Source organism: Acomys minous (assembly GCF_964271855.1).
Source record: "Acomys minous genome assembly, chromosome: 15".
NCBI lineage: Eukaryota > Metazoa > Chordata > Mammalia > Rodentia > Muridae > Acomys > Acomys minous.
This window is the reverse complement of record NC_140497.1, coordinates 83,028,413-83,052,277: the sequence shown is the minus strand read 5'-3', so window position 1 is coordinate 83,052,277 and position 23,865 is coordinate 83,028,413. Positions and strand designations below refer to the sequence as shown.

The window sequence follows — 23,865 nt, the reverse complement described above, 5'->3', positions numbered from 1 at the left end:
GCTGACATTTTAGGCATGTGACACCACGCCCAGCTTGAGGTTTTCACATATCCAGTGTTTAGGGTCTGACAGAAATGTCACTATTCTTGATAATGGCATGATTTAAGAGCCACTGCAAGTTTCTGAGGTTAATAACGCTGGGCAGTTATTGTGATACGGAATCTCATGATATCTTGGCTGGCCTCAAACTCACTGTAGCTAAGGATGACTCTGAACTTCCCATCTTCCTGCCTCTGCCTCCCAAGTGCTGGGATTACACATATGCCCCGTTATGCGTGGTGGATGCTGGGGATGGAACACAGGCCTGTGTGAATGCTGAGTGAGCCCATGGAGACCCGAAGGTGTTGGATCCCCTGGAGCTACAGTTACAGGTTGTGGTGATGAAAACATAAAAAGGAGCTGTGTGTACTCTTTACCATGGAGCCATCTCTCCAGCCCTATTTTTAAAGTCTGAAAATAACTCATTTGTATACAACTTCAGCTGATGGCGGGGATGGGCTTTAAATACTACACAGTTGCTATTCTTGCTTCCGTTTTGGTAGCAGCAGCACTTGGATACGGGCTGAATTTGTTTAGTTACCATTGCGGTTTGAGACTTGACCATGAAAAAGAAAAAAACGAACACCAAAGCTGCAGAGAAGGCTGCGCGTTCACGCACCGCCCTCCCGCCGCCCAAGCCGGTCCTCCATTGGTCCAGGCGGCCGCGCCGGGCGTGCGTGCGTGCGTGCGTGCTCGCTCGCTCTCGGATGCCCGGATAGGCCAGGGCTTCCGGCGCGCTACCCGCGGGCGGTTAGGGGTGCGCGCCGGGGAACTCCGCTTTGTGGCGGGGCCTCCGAGGCCTGGGGAGCCGAGGAGCGACCGCGCTCTCTGTGAGGGGCCGCCGTCGCTCGAGCTGCGGAGCGAAAATGGTGGCCCAGGCCGCCGGGCCTCCACGCTTCCCATGAAGGGCCGGAAGCCGTGCCGGGAGTAGCAGCAGGTACGCGCCGGAGGGAAGGCTCTATGCTGGGCGGCGGAGAGTCCTGATGGCGCCCGACGGTCTACAGTCGCAGCGCGGGCGGGTCCTGGGCTGGGCGAGCGACCGTTTGCTGGCGCGGGGCCCTGAGGTCCTCGGCCGGCTGGAGGGCGGGGTCTCGGCCGGCGGCGGGGGGCGCGCGTGCGCCGTGAGCTCGGCTGGGCTGGGCGGGGGCGGGGGGCACGGCACGACGGAGAGGAGAGTCGGGGGGCCTCCCGGCATGCCCAGCGGCCGGGCGGGGGTGCGTCTCCGGGGTCGCTGTCGGCTCCCTGCAGGGGTCGTGGCGCTAACAGGTGCCTGCTGCCCAGCACTCTGGGCCGCAGCTTCCGGTTCGGGGCGAGGCGGGGCCGCGGCACTGGCTGCTCCCAGTGGGGTGACTCAGCATTTCCTGTCGGGCAGGTCAAGTTTGGACAAGTTCCGCGCCGGCTGTTGGAGGAGCTATGTCCTGACTTGCCTCCAGCCGGGGCTATTTAAACCCTGCCTTGCCCCGCAGCTGGCTGCCGGCGACGGGGGAGACCCACACCTGTCTCCTTCCCGGTGCTTTCCTGCGTGGATCCAGGTAAGGAACGTCTCGCTAGTGCAGTTTTTGATTTTGAAAGTCTCCTTTGTTAAATGCGTACTTGGCAGATCTTTTACTACTTCAAGGTTTTATCGTGTGTTTTTTTTTCCCCCTACTTGTAGGCCAGTGTGCAATACCAACATGTCTGTGTCTACTGAGGGTGCGGTAAGCACCTCACAGATTCCAGCTTCGGAACAAGAGGCTCTGGTTGGTATTTTTGTCTTGAGTGTATAAAATAACTTGTTTTCACCAGGTAATCAAGTAAAAACAGTTTCAGCGCCAATTATATAGCACAGTTCACTGAGTGTAGCTATGTGTTTGAAAGCTCTTAACGTTCTCGGTTGTTGATTGCATTAGAGAGTGAGATTGTGTTTCCATAGCCTGATGCAAGCTTTCTTTCTTTCTTTTTTTGGTTTTTTGAGACACGGTTTCTCTGTGTAGCCCTGGCTGTCCTGGACTCACTTTGTAGACCAGGCTGTCCTCGAACTCACAGCGATCCGCCTGCCTCTGCCTCCCAAGTGCTGGGATTAAAGGCGTGCACCACCACGCCCGGCTGCCTGATGCAAGCCTAAAAGATGAATTTTTTTGTATGTTGTGTGGATGCTGACGCTTTCGACATGTTTGATCACTGTTTAACTTCCTAGATGATAATCAAAGTCACAGAAGTAATGTGTGTTTTTTTGTGAAGATTTTGGGGATTAGGTGTAAAAGTCGCCTCCTACTTTTGAGTAAAAAAATGTGATTATTCCGTAAGAAACAGGAAAATGGAAATCCTAAGTCCTGAATAGGCACATTTGATTGAAAATTGGTAACATTCAGCAAAGGATTTTGACAGTTTTCACTTCACTCCTGCTAGCACTGAATTATTACCAGCTGTGTGTGTGTGTTTGTTTATGTGTGTGTAGGGGGAGTGCATGGGGGAGAGAGGGAGGGAGGGAGAAGGGCAGGCAACTTGTAAATGGCTTGTGTAATTTGTACATATTTATGAAGAATAATGTGATGATTTGGGACATGCATGCAAGCCAAGGTAATTAGCTTTCCATTTCTTTTAACGTTTAGCATTTCTTTGTTGGAAATCTTTAGTTCCTCTCCAGTTCTTTAAATGTAGTGGACTATTGTTTCAGTTCATACATCTCACATCTCCACTGAGGCAGCATGTCTTTTTTTGTTTGTTTGTTTATTTTTCAAGACTGGGTTTCTCTGTGTAGCCTTAGCTGGCCTAGACTCACTTTGTAGTCCAGGCTGGCCTTGAACTCACAGCGATCCACCAGCCTCGGCCTCCCAAGTACTAGGATTAAAGGCGTCCGCCGCCCAGCCCAGCACGACTTTTTATTTGTTAAATATGCTGTTCTGAGATTTGCCCAGTATCTACCTCTTTCATCCCCTCTTTTTTACTTTCCCCTTCTGCCTTTCCCCTCAATTCCCTTTTGCATTTTTTGTAGTTTGCATAATTTTCTAGTTCTTTGCATTTGAAGTATAGCTAATTTAAAAACTATTTTTAGAAGTACTTGATATTGTCTTCACCATTGATTTTTTTTGTTTTGTTTTGTTTTTGTTTTTTGAGACAGAGTTTCTCTGTGTAGCCCTGGCTGTCCTGGACTCTATTTGTACAGCAGGCCACTGTAACAGGGGAGCCGCAAATAATAACTCCTGAAAGGAAAAGACAGCTAAGTGGCTAGGAGCTCTGGCTATTCCTCAGAGGACTTGGCTTCCATTCTCAGCATCTTTGTGGTTGCTCACAGACATCTGTAACACCAGTTCCATGGGATCCAACACTCTTTTCTGTCCTCCTTGGCAACCAGGAACACAAGAGGCGCACACATAAACATGCAGGCATTCTATCCATATGCATAGAAGAAAAGGAACAAGCTAATAGGAGCCATGGTCATTAAAAGCTGTGAAGAACAGGAGTAGTGCATGGCCAGTGGTAATAAACTTTGATTTCAGGCTTCGGGGGCTGTAGCAAGCCACTTTATCATGGTGTTCCTTACTGTTGCTGTGCTGGCCATGGGGACTGGCTGCGGTGGCAGTTGTCCAATCATCATCATCATCATCGACAGGATTTCTTTGTGTAGCTTTGGCTGTCCTGGAATTCACTCTGTAGATCAGGCTGGCTCAGAACTCAGAGATCACCTGCCTCTGCCTCCTGAGTGCTGGGATAAAGGTGTGAGTTGTCCTTTAAGTTAGCTAGAGATGGAAAAAAAACAACCTTCTGGTTCTTCTAATCTTGTTTGCATGCACCTTAAGATTTATTTATTTATTTATTTATTTGTTGGCTCTGTTTCTTAACAATTAAACTTTATTATACAACCCAACTAGCTTACACAAGAAGGAAAAAAAGGTTAGAGGGACAAAAGAGTGAACCTTTTGGTATCCGTTCCACGGGACGGGTCCTTAGGTGTCTCTCTGGCCCTCGTGCTGGTCCAGCATGCCCTGCTCCACACAAGCTCAAAGCCTAGGCTGAACCTGTTGTTTTCTCCTCCCCACCTGCCTGAGTCACAGGGGAAGGGCGATCTCCTTCTCCCGTTGAGGGTCAATTAGAAAAACAATAGCCCAGGTGGGGTTCCCAGGTCGGCTGCCTGAATTCCAGGCCCAGCATGGCCCCACTCAGTCTGTCACAAGGTATTCATGGGGTGCCCCAAGGGTAAAGCCCGCCAAGACTGCTTCCACCTGTGACAAAGCTTAATCTTTTCCACACATCGAGCCAACATTTATTTATTTATTTTATGCATATGCGTACTCTGCATGTATGCCTGAAGGCCAGAAGAGGGCATCAGATTGCTGTATAGACAGTTGTGAGCCACCATGTGGTAGCTGGGAATTGAATTCAGTATCTCTGCAAGAGCAGACAATGCTCTTAGCTGCTGAGCCATGTCTTTGGCCTCTGGCATGCTCTAAATGTCATGTGTCATGATTTTGTTGTTGTTGACCTTATCTAATTTTTGGGGGAACATTGTAAATGATCAGTAAAGATAAATGGGTGTTTGAGGCGTAGACCACATAGGAAGAAAATACTAAGCTGTAGTTGAGGGGCATAAATGATAGGTTTTTTTAAAGTTTAAAAAAAAATATTTATTTATTTATTTATTGTATATGAGCGCTTTATCTGCAGAAGAGGGCATTAGATCACATAATAGATGGTTGTGAGCCACCATGTGATTGCTGGGAATTAGACTCAGGACCCCTGGAAGAGCAGGCAGCACTCTTAACCTCTGAGCCATCTCTCCAGCCTGAATTATAGTCTTTGAATTGCGTGTTACTGTTTTGGCTTGGACTCTGTTTCTGGCAGTCACGAGTCTGGTGAATAATAGATTGGTGATAGGCTTTGTCCTAAGAGATACTCTTTTCTCCGGCATTCTGTAAGCTCTAATGGCAGACTTCTGGAACTGTGCAGTCCAGTGAGCATGTAGTAGATGATAGAGCTGGAGGGAGAAAGCAGTGCTTCCTCCCCCATGCATGTGCAGCCCTTAACAGAGGCCAGGGGAGGGTGTTTCAGGCACTTGTGGGATGCTTGCCAGTGGAGTCTGGTGATGAACTTGAGTTCTCTGCAAAAGTTGCAGCCAGTGCTTTTAATCTCTGAGCCATCTCTCTAGCCTCTTGGTAATTGTTTTTTGATCACAACTATTAATATTTGATGACATGATGATAATTGCATAATAGTTTTTCTCAAAGCATTTTTCCCTCCTAACTCTTTGGTGATATGTGCTATTCCATTTATGAGTCTATTTCACTCAGTGTGAAACCCAACTTTTCTTTGTTTCCTGTATGGGCTTCTTTCTGGTCCTATCTGCAGGGCTTACACTGTAGAGTACTCACTCCTCTGAGTGTGACAACTCTTTTTCTTTTACAGGTTAGACCAAAACCGTTGCTTTTGAAGTTGTTAAAGTCTGTCGGTGCACAAAAAGACATTTACACTATGAAAGAGGTGAGCAGAACTGAACGAGAACTGATGTCTTAATAGTTACATACAGCCATACGTGGAAACGTTTTCACAGTTGTGGGAACATTGATCATATAGAAAAACTTTGTAGTAAGCAAGGATTATGACTATTTGAACTCTAATTTGAAGCCAGAAGTTCTAATTTGTATGATTTACTTTCTCTCCTTCCTTCTTTCCTTTCTTGTTTTTGATACAAGGTTCCTCTCTGTTTCTCTGGCTGTCCTGGAACTCACTTTGTAGATAAGACTGCCCTCAAACTCACAGAGATCCACCTGCCTCTGCCTCCCCGAATGCAGGGTTTACAGGTGTGCACCACCGTGCCTGGCATGTATTAATTTAAAAGGCATTGGGGACGTGAGATAGCTCAGTGGGTTAAGGTGCCAGATACTGTTTGTTTGGTTCCCAGGACTGACTTGGTAGGAGATAACTAATTCTTTCAAATCTTTTGATCGCCATGGTGCATGTGCACACATACATAGAAAATAAATATATCTTTAAACATTAGAAAAATAAGTAAAAGTATATGATCACAAATTCACTGTTTTGATGAATATAAATGAGTTTGAGAAGTTACTGATACAAGACTTAACCACTCTGCCAAATGAGTTCATAGCACAAAATGCCAAGAACTCTACAGTCCTTCTGTCTGGGTTTCTAGTTTAAAAAGTGAAATGGCTGGGTGTGGTGGCCTTGAAACGCCTTTAAACCCAGTACAGTACTTAGAAGGCAGAGGCAGGCTGGTTTCTGTGACTTCCAAGACAGCCAAGTCTACACAGAGAAACTCCATCTTGAAAAACAAAAGATTGAGGCCGGGTGTGGTGGCGCACGCCTTTAATCCCAGCACTCGGGAGGCAGAGGCAGGTGGATCTCTGTGAGTTAGAGGCCAGCCTGGTCTACAAAGTGAGTCCAGGATGGCCAAGGCTACATGGAGAAACCCTGTCTTGAAAAACCAAAAAAAAAAAAAAAAAAAAAAAAAAAGGAAAAAGAAAAAGAAAAACGAAAGATTGGCTGACTCTTGCTTAGCTGGTTAAGTTTCTTAAGTGTTAAATTATGTTTTTAGGGCTATTAACTTTGGATTGACCTTTATCAAATCAGCTAATAAGTATGGATTTCGCAGTAGATAGATGTGAGAAAATAGATCAAGACCATCAAAAAATTGTAAGAGTGCTTATGCTAAGCTGTGTGGAATAGCTCAACAGTCTTCCTCTGCTTTCTGCAGGGCATTGGTACTACCCAGCCTGCCAAGCCCCTTACCTAAAACATGAAACTTTGTATGTAATGTATGTACAGCCTCCTTTTTATACTTTAAATTATCTCCAGATTACGTATAATACATAAAGTAAAATAGTTACTACTGTAAGCAGTATTTACATGGAAAAGCATTTTTACACTCAGGACAGATGCCTGAGTGTATTAGATCCACAGGAGGTGAGACTTAAAGGCTGTGTATGTGGTCGTACACTGGCCTTCAGTTACGAGATGGTTACTCTTGGGCACATGAGAAGGTACTGAACAGTGTGGGATGGAGGAAGTGCTCTGGGATAGGCATCAAGTCCTGGGTTAGTTTCTCAGTTTTTTTAATGTACCCCCCTCACCCCCCCCTCACCCCGCTGAATGATACTTATGACCTCCTTATTTTCATACAGTAGTAACAATTCTGAGGGTGTCAGGATGATGAGGCTCTACTTAGAAAAGTGCACCGTGCACTGTGATGTGCTGCTGCTGCTGCTGCTGAGGTTGTTTTAGAAGAGCAAAGTATGTTGCCCAAGCTGACTAGTGGAGCACATGGAATATAGTTTAATAGTGATGGTTGAGGCCTTGGACTGTCTAATGTAGATTGAACTAATATCTGAGAATATTCTATTGGGAAATGTCATTGATTTTCTGTTTTCCTCTAGATGACCTCACTGTTGAAGTATGTATGTGACATTTGTCATTGATCTTAATTCATTGATGTATTTGACTTGATTTTTTTTTCTTTAAATTTTTGTATTTTTGCCTCTTTTGTTTCCTAGCATATTATGTTAGTATTTAGGTTTCTGGGCAAAATTAAAGTTTACAAGAACTGTTTTTTAAAAAGGAAAAAGAAAACCACATTTAACTAATGGTGGGGATCTAGTTATTCTATTTTCATCAATTTAAACTCTAGGGGGCTGGAGAGATGGCTCAGAGGTTTAAGAGCACTGGCTGCTCTTCCAAAGGTCCTGAGTTCGTTTCCCAGCAGCCACATTGTGGCTCACAACCATCTATTGTGAGGTCTGGTGCCCTCTTCTGGCATGCAGTCTTACATGCAAGCAGAACACTGTATACATAATCTTTTTGTTTTTGTTTTTCGAGACAGGGTTTCTCTGTGTAGCCTTGACTGCCCTAGACTTGCTTTGTAGACCAGGCTGACCTCGAACTCACAGTAATCCACCTGCCTCTGCCTCCCGAGTGCTGGGATTAAAGGCATGTGCCACCATGTCCGGCTTGTATACGTAATCTTTAAAAGAAACTTCTAGAATACAGAATGTTTGGTTGTACCTGGTTGTAGATGTGGTTGTTAGTGTAATCTTGTACTACTAACTGTATGTGAAACTGATATGTAGTTTCTTTCATACTTAGAAACCGTTTTTCTCTTCCAGATTATATTTTATCTTGGCCAGTATATTATGACTAAAAGATTATATGATGAGAAGCAGCAGCATATTGTGTATTGTTCAAATGATCTTCTGGGAGATTTATTTGGCGTGCCAAGCTTCTCTGTGAAGGAGCACAGGTAAGCCTTCTGTGTGGGTTGTTATAAAGTGTCCCTGGGCAATCATTGCATCTTGCCTTGGCTTGTATCCTCTGTTGGAGGGAAGCTGTGATCATATATCCAAAATGCTAAAATTCGGTTTCATTTTTGGGGCTCTACTGCTGTTAACACTCCCCCCTCTAATAATTTTTCAGTGGGGGGAGGGAGGTGTTGTAGCATATTATTTTGTAACTTGAACTCTGGAATCTTAAAAACCTGTTTGTGTGTGTGTGCACACACATGTGCATGCGCAGGTGCAGTTGTGTGCGTGCTTGTGTGCATATGCTGCTGTGAGTGTGTAGGTCAGAAGACAGCATTCAGGAGTCAGTCCTCCTACCTTGTGGGCACTGGAGATTGAACTCAGGCCACCAGGCTTGACCTATTTTGATGCAAGCCCTGGCGTTAGTTGTGGGTGTGTAAGTGGACCTACTTTCTCAGCTGTGGGTTCTCTATATTATTATATGTTTGCTTATTTTTTTTTTCTTACAAGGAAAATATATACAATGATCTACAGAAACTTGGTGGTCGTAGGTCAGCAAGGTAAGTTAATTTTGAATACTATAAACATAGTATAACCTTTTAAAAATTTTTATTTTTTATTTTTTTTGGTTTTTCGAGACAGGGTTTCTCTGTGTAGCCCTGGCTGTCCTGGACTCGCTCTGTAGTCCAGGATGGCCTTGAACTCACAACGATCCGCCTGCCTCTGCCTCCCAAGTGCTGGGGTTAAAGGTGTGCGCCACCATGCCTGGCTCATACTATAACTTAAAAAAAAAAAATTATTTATTATGTATACAGTGTGTATACAGACTCCTGCAGGCCAGAAGAGGGCGCCAGATCTCATAGATGGTTGTGAGCCACCATGTGGTTGCTGGGAATTGAACTCAGGACCTCTGGAAGAGCAGCCAGTACTCATAACCCCTGAACCATCTCTCCAGCCCACATACTATAAATTTTAAAATAGTTATTTTTGATACAAGGTCTCGTGTCCTAGTCTAACCTCAAACTCACTATGTAGCTGAGGACTCTTTTGCTTTAAAAAAAAAAAAACACAAAAACTTTGAGTAGCTTTTTGTATGTGTGGGGTGAGACACAGGTACCTGGTGTGTATGGAGGTCAGAAAACCACTTCCTGGAATTGGTTCTCCAACTTTTTATGTGGGTTAAAGAACTTCAGTTCAGGTTGTTGGGCTCACATGGCAAGCACTTGTACCTGCTGAGCCATCTGCCAGTCCCAATAAAGGGACTTGGATGTCTACTTAGTGGTAGAGTGCCTTCCTAGCATGTGTGTAGTTCTAGCTTTAATCCCTAGCACTGTAAAAAAGGCAAACACTACAGCAACGTTGTTACTGTGGGCTTGTATTTTGTGTTTCTGGATCTATTTTGTTTATTTTTGGTTTTTTCGAGACAGTCTCTTTAGCTGTCCTGGGCTCACTCTGTAGATGAGGCTGGCCTCGAACTCAAAGAGATCCACCTCCCTCTGCCTCCCAGAATGCTGGGATTACAGCCATGCACCGCTGTACCTGGCTTATTTTATTTTTTAAAAGATTTATTTATTATGAGCAGGTATAGTGGCACAAGCCTTTAATCTCAGCACTCAGGGAGGCAGAGGCTAGCAGATCATTGGCCAGCCTGGGCCAGCCTGGTCTACAGAGCAAGTCCAGGATAGCCGAGGCAACACAAAAAAACCTTGTCTCAAAAAAGAAAAAAGAAAAGAAAAAAATGTTATTATGTATACAGTGTTCTTCCTGCATGTAATGCCTGCAGGACAGAAAAGGGCATCAGATCATATTATAGATGATTATGAGCCATCATGTAGTTGCTGTGAATTGAACTCAGGACCTTTGGAAGAGCAGCCAGTGCTCTTGACATCTGAGCCATCTCTCCACCCCCCACTGGCTTTATATCTTTAAATCAGTCTTTCAGTGCCCACCCTTTTTTCTTCTTCTTCTTTTTTGGTATATTACATATTTTTTGCCTGGGTGAGTATTTCTGTGTACCTGGTGTGAACAGTACCTGTGGAGCACAGAAGAGGCTATCAGGTTTCCTAGAACTGAAGTTGCACATGGTTGTGAGCTGATGTGTGGGTGCTGGGATTTGAATACAGATACTCTGGAAGAGTGAGCAAAATACCCAGATAATACAGCCTATCTACTACAAATTCAATTTAAAATCCACATAATGCCATAATGCAAAACATGTCATTGTGGTGACTCACCACCTCAGTGCTCACTCAGTCCTCAGACTTGGCTTCACTGTGGGTGGAAGTGCTTCAGGGAGGTAGGGAAGGAGATTTGATAGTGATTCTGAGTAATTTTGCACATTTCAGTTCTGGAATTTTGATGTGTTGAGAGCTTGGTCTGTAAAATTAAGTACAAACTATACCTGCCCACTTGCAGGGCTCCTTGAAGTTCGTTATTTTCCAGTCTGACCTTTCACCTTTCATAGCTAGTTCTTGGGGAAGGGCACCACACATTGTTTTCATGAATTAGACTCTTGGGATGCTCTTTAATATGTACATCCTTACATTGAGTATCAAACATCTGGTCTTTTTTGGGGGGAGGGGTGGGTTTTGAGACAGGGTCTCTGTGTAGCCTCGGCTGTCTTGAACTTGCTTTGTAGAACAGGCTGGCCTTGAACTCACAGCGATCCACCTGCCTCTGCCTCCCGAGTGCTGGGATTAAAGCACCATATCTGGCATCAAACACCTGGTCTTAACCAGATTTTATAGTCTGTTTTTCTCAAGTTGATTTTTTTCACACGCTTTAATACTTTGTATTTCAAAATAGTCTGCTTGCTTCTGTGCTCTATGATTTGTTTCCCTACACTGTGCCCTGAGCCCAGGACCGCATGTGTGCTGGTTGAGGCTTCTTCACAGAAATTACCTTCACTCCTTTTCATTTTATTTTGGCAGGCTCACTAGCTGTGTAGGCTGGCCTCAAATTTGTAATACTCCTATCTGCCTGCTGGGGGGATTGGTGTGTATCATTGTGCCCAGTGAATTGCTGGTGTTTGCATTTGGCTCCCCGATCCCTTTTAAAATTCTATTTTGTCAGGGTGATTTGCTGCTTCTAATATAGGAGTTTTATGATTGCTTCCTGGGGAGAGCTAGTTCTGTAAGCTAGGAAATGAGCTTGCTTTCTTTCAGTGCTGAGGTGGCAAGATTATACACCTGCTGAGAAGAGTGATGTCTGTGCTATCACAGTGACCAAGAATTGTATCTGGGTGCTCTCTCTCATAACTCTCTTCAGTCTGGCATGTCTTCCACACACCAGCTTCAGCTAGGCTATTGCAAAACCTGCCCTCAGACTCTTCAGCCTCCGTCCCCTACACTTACCAAACAATACTTGGTTTCCTCTGCTAGTATGTCTGAAAATCTGCTTATTTTACTTTATGATCACTCTCTTAAAGTTGAATTTTTTTTAAAGATTTACTTATTTATCATTATGTCTACAGTGCTCTGCCTGCATTTACACCTGCAGGCCAGAAGAGGGCATCAGATCACATTACAGATGCCTGTAAGCCACCATGTGGTTGCTGGGAATCGCACTCTGGACCTCTGGAAGAGCAGTCAGTGCTCTTAGCCTCTGAGCCATCTCTCCAGCCCTTAACATTCAATTTTTATCTCCAGCATGCAAATGACATTGGGACATCATAAGACATCATAATGTTTGTGAAAGATTAAATTTTGTACAGAGCTTGTTAGACTGCTGAATGCACCATGTTTTCTTTGTTTTGATTCCGTTTTTACCTTTTCTTAGAATCTTCAGACTCTGGCACATCAGTGAGTGAGAGCAGATGCCAGCCTGAAAGTGGGAGTGATCTGAAGGTATTACTTAACTTCTTATTCTAGAGTGTTTCTTCGTAAAGGTGTTTGTATTGGTGTGCATGGTCTGTGAGAATGTGAGCTCGTGTGTGCATCCTCCAGCCAGAAGAGAGCGAGACCACCTGGGTCTGGAGTTCTCGGTGGTTGTGAGTTACCCCAGACATGAGTGATGGGAACCAAACTCACAGGCAAGAGCAGCACATGGTGTTACTGCTGTAGCCATCTCTCCAGCTTCATGACAAGTAGTTCTGGAAGACAGAACTTAGCACAGCCAATGGTTTATGTTTGCTTTGTAGTATTTTACTTTTTCTTACGTATTTAGGACCTTGTGCAAGAGCCACAAGAAGAGAAGCCTTCATCTTCTGGTTCAGTTTCTAGACCATCTACCTCATCTAGAAGGAGAGCAGTTAGTGAGACAGGTGCGTGTGAAGACGTACGTGCCATATTAAGTGGTTTGGTGCTTCTGCTCTCATGCAGCAGTTCTCAGCCTGTGGGTAGTGACTCTTTCACAGGAGTCGCTTAAGACCATTGAGAAACAGACATTTACATGACAATTCAGAACAGTAACAAAAATGCATTTATGAAGTAGCAATGAAGATGGTGTTATGGGGGTGGTCACTACAGCATGAGGAACTGTAGTAACGGGTTGCAGTATTAGGAGGGTTGAGAACTGCTGCTATAGACGCCTAATTTTGTTTTCTTTAATAAAAAGAGATGAAATCTTGTTTTCTATTTTATTTTTTGATACCAGGCTGGCCTCAAACTCAGAGAATTACCTGCCTCTGGCGCCTGAGTACTGGAAGTAAAGGTTTGATCCACCACACTTAGTATAATCTTATTTTTAACGCTTAGTGTTGACTGAAGAAATTGTATGCTATTGGATCAGTAAAAGTTGTAGATATGTTAAGTTTATTGTAATTCATGGAGGTAAAGTTTGGAAAGAAGGTTGGAAGTTTTTAAGTAGAACTTGTGCTTAGTTGGACAGATAAACAGAGCACTGTTGACTTTTCCAATGTTAATGGTTAGCTTTTCTGTTTAATTGAAATTTTTGGTTACAACAAATAGGTGCTGAAGACATCTTAATTTCCCAATCAGTCACAGTACATGGATTTAACTGCCCATTTCCCCTTCCTCTACAGAAGACAGTGCAGAAGGACTGCCTGGTGAACGACAGAGGAAGCGCCACAGATCCCTTTCCTTTGATGAAAGCCTGGCCTTGTGTGCGTTGAGAGGCATGTGCTGTGAAAGAAGCAGCAGCAGCGAGTCCACAGAGACCCCTTCACATCAGGTAGTGTTTGCATTATGATTAAAAACCTGTTATATTTTTCAATATATACGTGTCTTGTGTGCCAGAATGCGTACAGTATGCTTGGAGGCCAGAAGAGGGTGTCAGACCCCCTGGAACTGGAGTTGGGAAAGTTGTGAGCCACCATGTGGGTGCAGGGAATGGAACCTGGGTCCACTGCGAGAGTAACAAATGCTCTAACTCCTGAGGCGTCATCCCTCTAGTCCTGTGTTTGGTTTTAAATAAATTAGTCCCTGCAGTCATTATAACCCTATACACAGAATACCCGTGCTTCATGTGAGACTGTTGCTGAACCCAGGGGTAAATTGTGATGTCAGTGAGTTCCTTGCTCCCAGTGCTAGGTCAGGAAGTAAGTGGGACAGTAGAGAAGCACTGCTCCTGGCAAAATTAATACCAATTCCATCTTTATTGATGTCACCCCTTATATCAGAGAAACTTTGGAACATTTACTACTAGTCAGTTCAGGTGTGCTGGAGCATAAAGTAATCTGAGCATTTAGAAATGACGCTTTTTAAATACGAGAAGGAAACTGGAAATTGAGCTCAATTATATACCCTAGAAGTCTAAGCAAGTTTGTTTTGTTTGGTTGGTTATTTTCCCTGCCAGAGATCAAATCCAAGAGTTCACACATGCAGGCAAGCACTGTCCCACTGAATTATACCCCTAGCCCTTGAGTGTTTAGACAGGGATTCACTGTGTAACCCTGCCTGGTGTGGAACTTGTTGTGGAAACTCAGATTGAACTCCAAAGTGCTGGAATTAAAGGCATATGCCGCTGTCTACAAAAGTTGGAAGCATTTTTTTTTTCTTTTGGTTTTTTCAAGACAGGGTTTCTCTGTGTAAGTCTTGGCTTTCCTGGACTTGCTTTGTAGACCAGGCTGGCCTCTATCTCCCAAGTGTGCTGGGATTAAAGGCATGAGCCAGCACTGCCCCACTAAGAACCTTCTTTAATAAAGGTTGAGAGCTACATTATTTCTTCCCTAGGCACAGCTGTTGGGCAAGGTTTACAGTCCTGTGATGTGCCTGACCCCTCCCCACAACCCCCCCACTGATCCTTAAATTGAATCAGCAGTTGGTTACTCCCATAACAGTCATGTGACTATAGCACTGATGGGTGTATTTAGCCTGACCAATTATGTGGTAAGACTATTGATAGCTTTTCTTTTCTTTTCGACAGGGTTTCTCTGTGTAGCAGCCTTGACTGTCCTGGACTCAGTTTGTAGACCAGGCTGGCCTCGAACTCACAGCAATCCTCCTGCCTATGCCTCCTAAGTGCTGAGGTTAAAGGCGTGTGCCGAGCCCTGTTTTGCCTTTTTGGTTGTTCTTTTATTGTGTATACTTTTTTTCCCCCAAAGCAGTGAGTACAGAGAGGTACCCTCTAGAGCACTGAGCAGAGCAGTGCTTATGTCATCCACTAGACACTCTTGAGCAAGTTTTTACATCTGTAGTAGGTAGTAAGTCATGTCTTTGCCAGACTCTGTATTTATCCTTGTAGGTAAAGTTGTGCTCATGTAGATGAGATTCCTGTACAGCAGACCACCAGCCGTTAAATAATGGAGACATTTAATAAGTCTTATGAAAATTACAATGTTGAGTGATTACTTGTAGCCTGGAATTGCATTTAGTTAAAGTGTGATGAATATACAAATTTGAAGTTAGATTAATTTTATTCATTACAGATGGCTTTTAAAAACAGATTTACAGCCGGGCGTGGTGGCGCACACCTTTAATCCTAGCACTTGGGAGACAGAGGCAGGTGGATCGCTGTGAGTTCGAGGCCAGCCTGGTCTACAAAGTGAGTCCAGGACAGCCAAGGCTACACAGAGAAGCCCTGTCTCGGGAAAAAAAAAAGTAGTTTTACAGCTATAGTTTTGCCTTATTTTTCAGTGCTGGAGATTGAACCCAGGGTTCTCTGCATGCTTATCAAATGTTCTGCCAGCTAACTGCATCTCAGTGAGGCTGTGTGCTAGCTAACCTTGTTATGTACTTAGAACATGGCCTGTTAACAAAATAGAAGTCCTTTTTTTCTGTAGTTGCTACTGAAGGAACAGTGTTGACTTACTAGAGATGTGATTGTCCTAGCCTGTGTCCTTGGAACTAGTTCTTGATGAGCCGCTTTTTCTGTTTTATCAACATCACTTAAAAGTCTTGACTTAAAAATTTATAAAATAATACACTATTTTTGTTGATAATATAGACCATTTAATTCAAACTCCTTTTATACTGCAAGCTGACTTTGTATATTCCCTAGAAGTGAAATGATGTATCTGAAGTTAAACAGCTTCTCTGAAGCAAGTTAAAAAGCCTGTGTCCTAAATCCTAGAATGAAGTATTTTTCTCAGCTGTAAATTAGGATTTAGTTGCTGATCAATTTAGTGTAGGATGTTTGTTTGTTTGTTTGTTTGTTTGTTTGTTTGTTTTGAGATGGGGTCTCTATTTAGGCTTGGCTCTTGGCTGTCCATGAGCTTGCTGTGTAGACCAGGCTGGTTTTGAACTTGGGAGAGATCCTCTTGCCTCTGCCTCCTGAGTGCTGGGGTTAGACACGCAGCAGCATGCCAGCCTTAAGGCGGAAGCTCTTGGAGAATGGCCTGTGTGTGTCCCCTTAGCGCAGACGGAAGCTGTCACTTACTAAGTCCTTAAATGAGGAGTCAATTGAAAATATACATAATTAAAAATTTGTCTTGAAGCTTTTCAAATCAAAGTTAATCTTAGAGTTTATTTAAAAACAAATGTCATTGCTGGGTTGGTGGCACAGGCTTTAGTCTCAGCTTCGGGAAACAGACAGGCAGAACTCTTTTTTGAGTTAATGTCAAGTATGCGCTACATGTCAAGTTCAGGCTAGCCAGGGCCATGCAGTAAGACCCTGTCCCAAAAGAAAAACCCAAAGACCAGCTTTGAATTAGTTTGTCTTAACTAGCATTCTGCCTGCCACACTAATAGTGTGTTTGAGGTAAGTCTTAGCCTTGAAGTTATGCTTGATATAATTAATCACACAAGTAGGAAGCGTCATTAAATGTGCAAGAGCATTTATTTATAGTATAGAACCTTAGAGCCAAAGAAAGAAGAGCAGTTTAGAAACTCAGAATAGTTTAGGAAGTTAATGTCAATATTGAGTTAGGAAACAGGATCTGGTACAGCGTGGGGGTTGAGTAGGGTAGAGCCTGTGTTTAGCTGGGGCATTTGAAATGTTAGAGCCGTCCCACCGGTTAACCTCAGTGCTAAAGGGCTTTGACCTTTTCCTTCATGCCTGTGATAACCTTGAACCGGAATGAGCCTGGGAAGGAAATAGTGGCACAGGATGAGTTAGAAAGCTCCTTTGGGGCGGGGTCTCTTTTTCAAAACAGGTTTTCTCTGTGTAGCCTTGGCTGTCCTGGACTCTGTAGACCAGGCTGGCCTAGAATTCAGAGATCTGCCTGTCCCTGCCTCCCGAGTGCTGGATTTAAGATTAGGGAGCTCTAAATAAATGAGGCCCAGAGGCAGTGCATTTAAGTTTACTTTATTCTTTCTCTGTAGGATCTTGATGATGGCCTAAGTGAGCATTCGGGTGATTGGTTGGATCAGGATACAGTTTCCGATCAATTTAGTGTAGAATTTGAAGTTGAGTCTCTTGACTCGGAAGACTACAGCCTGAGTGAAGAAGGCCATGAGCTCTCGGATGAGGATGACGAGGTGGGTCTCTACTGGATAACATTCTTGCTTTTTGATTTGTTCAGAATCTTTGTGAACATGAGGTAAAATTTTAGTTTTTAAATGTACTTTTATTATAGTCTCATATTACTGTCAAAAACTTAGGAGACTGAACTTTTTTTTAAACATTTTTTTGATTGATTGGTTGGTGGGTTTTTTCTTTTGTTTTGTTTGATTTTTGTTTCTGAGACATGTTTCTCTGTGTAACAGAATTTCTCTGCCTATAATTTGCTTTGTAAACCAGGCTGGCTTCAAACTTAGACATTGCTTTGTCTCTGCCTCCTGAGTGCTGGGATTCCAACACTGCCCAACTAGCACGTTCTTACAATGGTCTGTGTACAATGTTGTCCATTTGGTTCTTTCTTCTTCCCTCCCTCCCTCCTCCTCTTTCCCCCCTCCCCCTCCCCTGTTTCTCTCTCTCTCTCTCCCCTTTCTCTCCGACAGAGCATCACCATGTATACCTGGCTGACTCTGAACTGTCTGTAGACCCGGCTGGCCTAGAACTCCGCCTGCCTCTCCCTCCTGAGTGCTAGGGTCAAAAGCATGAGCCACCACTTCTGTTCTTCCTTCTTAATAACAACAACAACAACAACAACAACAACAATAATGATGATCTTTTATGCATTGGTGTTTTCCCTGTGTTGTATGTCTATGTGAGGGTGTCAGATCTTGAAGTTACAGACAGTTGTGAGCTGCCATATGGGTGCTGGGAATTGAACCCCTGTCCTTTGGAAGATCAGTCAGTGCTCTTAACCACTAAGCCATTTCTCCAGCCCCCCTACTTGGTTTTTTAACAAATTTAAAACATGCAACAGTTAGTGTCAAAAAATACCTATGTATCTCTTTCTTGGGAGTAACTATAGTTGTTTTCTGGCTAGCAACTCTAAATTTATAAAATAAGTTTTCTTCAGTATTTTGTTTGGTTTTTAGTATTTAACAACTTTTGTGGTGGTGAGTAAAGATTTTACTGTCCTACTTTTCCTACCTGATGTGAACTGCATTTGATTTTGCTTTCAGAAGTTCTCATGGACAGATAGTGGCTCAAGCTGTTTGTTTAGAATGTAATAAGAATTCAGCCTTCTTGTTTGAAAGGTGGTGAATTGATGCTAATGACTTTGTCTTATCAGGTCTACCGAGTCACTGTGTATCAAACAGGAGAAAGTGATGCAGACTCTTTTGAGGGAGATCCTGAAATTTCCTTAGCTGTAAGTATGTAGATACTTCAAAGAAATAAAAAACACAGCACTGAGATCAGTATTAGGAAATATGTTTAGTTTACCTTTTGAAATGAGGTGATTACATATACAGTTAGAACTTTATTGTTTGTTTTTTGTTTTTCGAGACAGGGTTTCTCTGTGTAGCCTTGGCTGTCCTGGACTCACTTTGTAGACCAGGCTGGCCTCGAACTCACAGCGATCCCCCTGCCTCTGCCTCCCAGGTCCTGGGATTAAAGGTATGTGCCACCACGTCTGGTGCGCACGCCTGGCCTCAGAACTTTAAATCTTATGATTTAGAGCGTTTCTTTCTTTGTTGTGGTAGAATCTACTGCTACATTTGTTTGGGTTTATAGGGTGGAATTTAAACTTGGAACGTTTTGGATAAACCTGAAACCCCTTTATATTGATTTTGGAGATGGGTGGAAGCTGCCACACATGAGAAGAATTAGCATCAGCGTGGCAGAGTGCATACACTTCACCCCCACAGCTGCTGTGCTAGCTGCCTGTCAGGCCAGGGAACCTCGTATTCAGGGCACACTAAGGCGTGTCCTCAGGCAGAGCTCATCCTTCAGTTCTGCAAGGATAGTAGGACGTGTTCCCTAATGAGAGCTGGCCTTCCCAGGTGTGTGAAGAGCAGCTGGGGATAAGGGAGAGACACTGGGCAGTTAGGGCTCAAAGGACATGGACCAGGATGGGGCATGTATTTTGGATTGTGGCGAGGATGGTAGAGTTTAGCTCCAATAGTTGATAAGATCTCTTATGGATGAAAATAGGGGCTAGTTAGTTGACTGTGGCCTTTAGAGCATGTCTTAAGAATCCTGTTACTGGTGTCTTGAAATGTGTTTCTAGGAAGAGCAGGTTTCATCAGATTCACTAAGATCACCTCCAGTTATTGTTGTATTTTCTTGACCTACCAGCCGCTAAGTAATGACACAGAGACTTTTTATTAATATAAAAGCTTGGCCTTAGCTTAGGGTTGTTCCTAACCGTGAAACTTAAATTAGCCGTTGATACTACTAACCTATGGTCTGCCACATGGCTTGTCTTCGTTCTGGCCTCTGTTGCTCTGAGTCTGCCTGGCTAATCCCCATCCCCCATTCTTTCCTTGCTTTACTGTCTGCTGGGAAGTCCCTCCTATCCTTTCGCTTTGCTGTAGGCTGCTCAGCTCTTTATTAAAACCAATCAGGAGATGATGGAGAAGATATTTACAAAGCAGAGACAGGTGAAGTCCACCGTGTTCTCAGCTCTCTGCTGGTGATGAAATCAGCACTTGAATAATACAAAGACAGCCTTTAACACTGTGCACAGAATATCGCTCCATGGTGTGGTGTTTAGATTGAGCTTTGATGGAAATGGGTATAGGCTTTAAGTTAAATACAAAGGAAAAGGTGCCATGCCATTTACTTCCACTAAGTGGATGAGCTAATCTGTGTCCTCAGACAGGCCTAGGGAGTGATCCCAAGCCTCTATTAAAGAAATGTTTCATAGTTCCTTCATGTGTACGTAAAGGGGAAAGTTCATAAAATCTACTTTTGAAGCTAATTTTTGGAATACAGTATTAACTACAGTCTACATGTTCCTTTTGCCTGTTTTATTTTTTAATAAAATATGAAATGTTAGGCTGGGTGTGATGGTACATACCTTTAATCCCAGCACTCGGGAGGCAGAGACAGCTGGATCACTGAATTTGAGGCCAACTTGGTCTACAAAGGGAGTCCAGGGCAGCCAAGTCTACACAGAGAAACCCTATCTAAAAAAAAAAAAAAAAAGAAAAGAAAAGCTGAAAATTAAATTATGTGATGCACTTTTGCTTCAGGCACACTGAAGTTACTAGCTTTGCTGACTACTAACTAAAGAGTATGTCATCTTTTCTTGAAGGACTATTGGAAATGTACCTCTTGCAATGAAATGAACCCTCCCCTCCCACCACACTGCAACAGATGCTGGGCCCTTCGTGAGAATTGGCTTCCAGAAGATAAAGGGAAAGATAAAGGGGAACTCTCTGAAAAAGCCAAACTGGAAAACTCAGCAGAGCCAGAAGCAGCCTTAGATGTGCCTGATGGGAGGAAAAGTGTGGTGAATGATTCTAAAGAGTTGTACACTGAGGAAAATGATGACAAAGTCACTTGGGCCTCCCAGTCACAAGAGAGTGAGGACTATTCCCAGCCATCAACTTCGAGTAGCATTGCTTGTAGCCCCCAGGAAGATGTCAAAGAGTTGAAGGAAAGAGCACAAGCCAAAGAAGAAAGTGTGGAACCTAGCTTCTCTCTCAGTGCCATTGAGCCATGTGTGATTTGCCAAGGACGACCTAAAAATGGTTGCATTGTTCATGGCAAGACTGGACATCTCATGTCCTGTTTCACATGTGCAAAGAAGCTTAAAAAAAGGAATAAGCCCTGCCCGGTCTGCAGACAGCCAATTCAAATGATCGTGCTGACTTACTTCAGCTAGTGACCTGCCCATGAAGATAGAATCTTGTATTTACAACTAATCTCCAAAACCATTTATATACATTAAAGCCAGGAAAACGTCTTAGTCCATGTAAAGTTCATTGTAATTTATCCTCGAGAGTAAGGATAGTGAATGTTTCTTTTTTTTTTTTTTTTTTTTTTTGTTTTTGTTTTTGTTTTTGTTTTTGTTTTTGTTTTTTTTGAGACAGGGTTTCTGTGTAGCCTTGGCCATCCTGGACTCACTTTGTAGACCAGGCTGGCCTCGAATTCACAGCGATCTGCCTGCCTCTGCCTTCCGAGTGCTGGGATTAAAGGCATGCGCCACCACGCCCGGCGAATGTTTCACTCTTTTTAGGAAAATTTCACCTGGTTATATTTTACATTTGGGTTTTAATGTAATTTGCATTGGCTGTTGTAGCTTCCTTTTCATCTTCCTTATATTTTAAATAATCCACACTTGGAAGGACTGTTGGAAGTGAAGTGAGTTCTTTCTATCTGCGGGTGGTGATGAACCCAAGAAGTATTTGATTCTTTATTTTTCCTCTGTTAATATAAGAACACGTAATTTATTTAGTAGCTTTCATGCAAGGAGTTAAGGCCATGTGAAGGATTGATTATTTAAGTTATTGAAATAGCTTAGTTCTTCAGCAGTTGTGAATTGTGGGCTGGAGAGCTGGCTCCCTGAGCTCAATCCTTGGAGCTCCAAAAGAGGGCACCTGCCCTAGAGTGTTCTCTGATCTCTCAGTGGGCACGTGCAAACACAGTTCTTATTTAAAAGATATGAATTGTAATATGTAAATAAAGACATACACCGTATTTTCCAGCTGTGTCATTGCTGAGTGTGGGACAAGTGTTGCACTGTTCTCCCAGGTTAACTTTTGAGGCTGGTACACCTTGGCCTCAGATCCTGTTTCCTGATGGCTGCCTAGATTTCAGGCCTGCACTTAGGCTAGGAAGGCTAGGATTAGAAACCAGTCCAACAAGCATAGTGTTTTAAAATAACTTCTCCATCCACCTAGACTAACCTCTTGATTAATAATAAGAAACTTCCCCTTTGATTGAAAGACCTTGTATTTTTTTACATGTTCAAGTATAGAAAATAAAATCATCTGGACTGCTAAGTTAAGAGTGACCAAAGGATATTTTTGTATTGACATTGTTGATTTAAGCCTCAAAAACAAAAAGCACTGCTCCCACGTGATAAAACATTGGCATCTCAGCTCAGTAAAGTTTCATTCATTTCCGATTTACAGTTCTGAGGTTATATCCTTATGGAATATAGTTTACTTTTTTTTCTTTCTTTTTTAAAAAATTTAAATACCTGACTGGTCTCTATATTTTATGTTCATTGGTATTTTGCCTGCATGTATGTCTGTGTGAAGGGGTCAGAAACCCTGGAACTGAACTAGAGTTACAGACAGGTGTGAGCTGTCATGTGGGTCCTGGGAATTGAACCCAAGTTCTTGGCTCAGAGGTTACCTGCTTCTGCCTCCTGAGTGCTGGGAATAAAAGTGCACCACCACCACTCTGCTGACATTTTATAAACAGATTTCCAGCATTAGTTGAGCATGGAACTGTGACTTAGAAGCAACGTGTTGGGAGGCTCAGGGACCCATTAGCAGTAGACTCCTAACTGCTGTAAGATTAGTTCAAGAGGTTGCTGGCCAGACAGCAAAGAATTTTGTCATTTAAAAAACAAAAACACTGCGTTCGAAGTACTATGCTTTCTTCTTACTTGGTTTTTCAAGACGGTGTCTCTATGTAGCCTTGACTATCGTAAACTTGTTTGCAGACCAGGCTGGCCTCTAACTCACAGCCATCCGCCTGCCTCTCCCTCCTGAGTGCTGAGATTAAAGGCGTGCACCATGGCTTACTATACTTTCTTAATAGACACAGCCCTTGGTCAGTTAAGACTTATTTTGACATGTTATTGAGTTGCCTTTTTCCCATTATAAAAACAACTTGGTGGGGGGGAGGGTGGCTGGAGAGATGTCTCAGAGGTCAAGAGCACTGACTGCTCTTCCAGGGGGCCTGAGTTCAATTCCCAGCAATCACATGGTGTTTTAAAGACTGTCTATAATGAGATCTCATTATAACCCCAGCAGTAACCCCAGCAGACATGGGACAGTCACCTGGACGCCTGCAGGCATCACAGCAGAAACATCCACAAGATGGAAGGCAGGAGACCGTTCCCTAAAGTTACCTTCTGGCCTGCATGTGTGCATGCATGCGGGCATTGTACACATAATCTTAAAAAACAACAAAACAGGAATGTTGGAGGCTGAAGTTTAAGCTGTGGAGAGAATTCAGTCCTTTCACACTCATGAAAGAAAGTAGAGAAGGAAATTGTTTTGCTTTTCAGAGACTTTATACTTTTTTTTTCTAGCTGTCCCTCATGTCTAATTTTAATATTGTAGTTTAGAGCTGGCTCAGTAGGTGAGGCACCTGCTGCTAAGCCTTAGGGACTGTTTAATCCCATGATTTAGGAAGGAGCGAACCGACTTCTGCAAGTTGCCCTCTGCTCTCTACATATACACTGTTATGTGGACATGCATTGTGCATGCACAAATGCCCATAAAAATTAGTTCATTGGGCTGGAGAGATGGCTCAGAGGTTAAGAGCACTGTCAGCTCTTCGTGAGCGTCTGAGTTCAATTCCCAGCTCACAGCCATCTATAATGGAATCTGATGCCCTCTTCTGGCCTGCAGATGTAATGCAGGCAGAGCACTTAATCATCATATAACTATGAGTAGAATTTTTGTTACTACCAGTATGTTATTTTTTTTTTTTTTTTTTTTTTTTGGTTTTTCGAGTCAGGGTCTCTTTGTAGCCTTGGCTGTTCTGGACTCACTTTGTAGACCAGGCTGGCCTCGAACTCACAGCGATCCGCCCAACTCTGCCTCCCGAGTGCTGGGATTAAAGGCGTGCGCCACCACGCCCGGCCCAGTATGTTATTTTAAACATTTTTGGGCTGGTGGTTCATATCCATCAGCTCATTTAAGTAATAGGTACAAATTTAGATACTCAAGTCTAGGCAAATGCCATGGGACTTCTGCCTAAGGGCTTCCTACTACACATTCCTAAATTGCTATGTATT

At 43.4% G+C, this 23,865-nt stretch overlaps 1 protein-coding gene across 3 annotated transcripts; it reads left to right on the top strand.

The window, feature by feature from the left end:
- The first annotated feature begins 732 nt into the window (after positions 1 to 732).
- Positions 733 to 21,584, top strand: MDM2 (MDM2 proto-oncogene). 3 transcript variants are annotated; one of them, XM_084759985.1, is made up of 12 exons: positions 733 to 976; positions 1,506 to 1,571; positions 1,694 to 1,778; positions 5,422 to 5,496; positions 8,136 to 8,269; positions 8,778 to 8,827; positions 12,045 to 12,112; positions 12,432 to 12,528; positions 13,249 to 13,397; positions 16,928 to 17,083; positions 18,229 to 18,306; positions 20,197 to 21,584. In XM_084759985.1, the coding sequence occupies exons 3-12, from the start codon at positions 1,713 to 1,715 to the stop codon at positions 20,767 to 20,769; spliced, it is 1,446 nt and encodes a 481-aa protein (XP_084616111.1). In that variant the 5' UTR covers positions 733 to 976; positions 1,506 to 1,571; positions 1,694 to 1,712; the 3' UTR covers positions 20,770 to 21,584. The 3 variants fall into 3 exon arrangements, with proteins under 3 accessions (XP_084616111.1, XP_084616110.1, XP_084616112.1); XM_084759984.1 differs by having other exon boundaries at positions 1,412 to 1,571; XM_084759986.1 differs by lacking the exon at positions 1,694 to 1,778 and having other exon boundaries at positions 1,412 to 1,571.
- The last annotated feature ends 2,281 nt before the right edge of the window (positions 21,585 to 23,865 follow it).

What these genes read in the sequence shown, in the direction of transcription:
- MDM2 (XM_084759985.1), top strand. Translation starts at nt 1,713, where the DNA reads ATGTCTGTGTCTACTGAGGGTGCGGTAAGCACCTCACAGATTCCAGCT. An exon ending in ACATTTACACTATGAAAGAG is followed by an intron (nt 5,497 to 8,135) that starts GTGAGCAGAACT and finishes TTTCTCTTCCAG; the next exon opens with ATTATATTTTATCTTGGCCA. An exon ending in ATCCTGAAATTTCCTTAGCT is followed by an intron (nt 18,307 to 20,196) that starts GTAAGTATGTAG and finishes CTTTTCTTGAAG; the next exon opens with GACTATTGGAAATGTACCTC.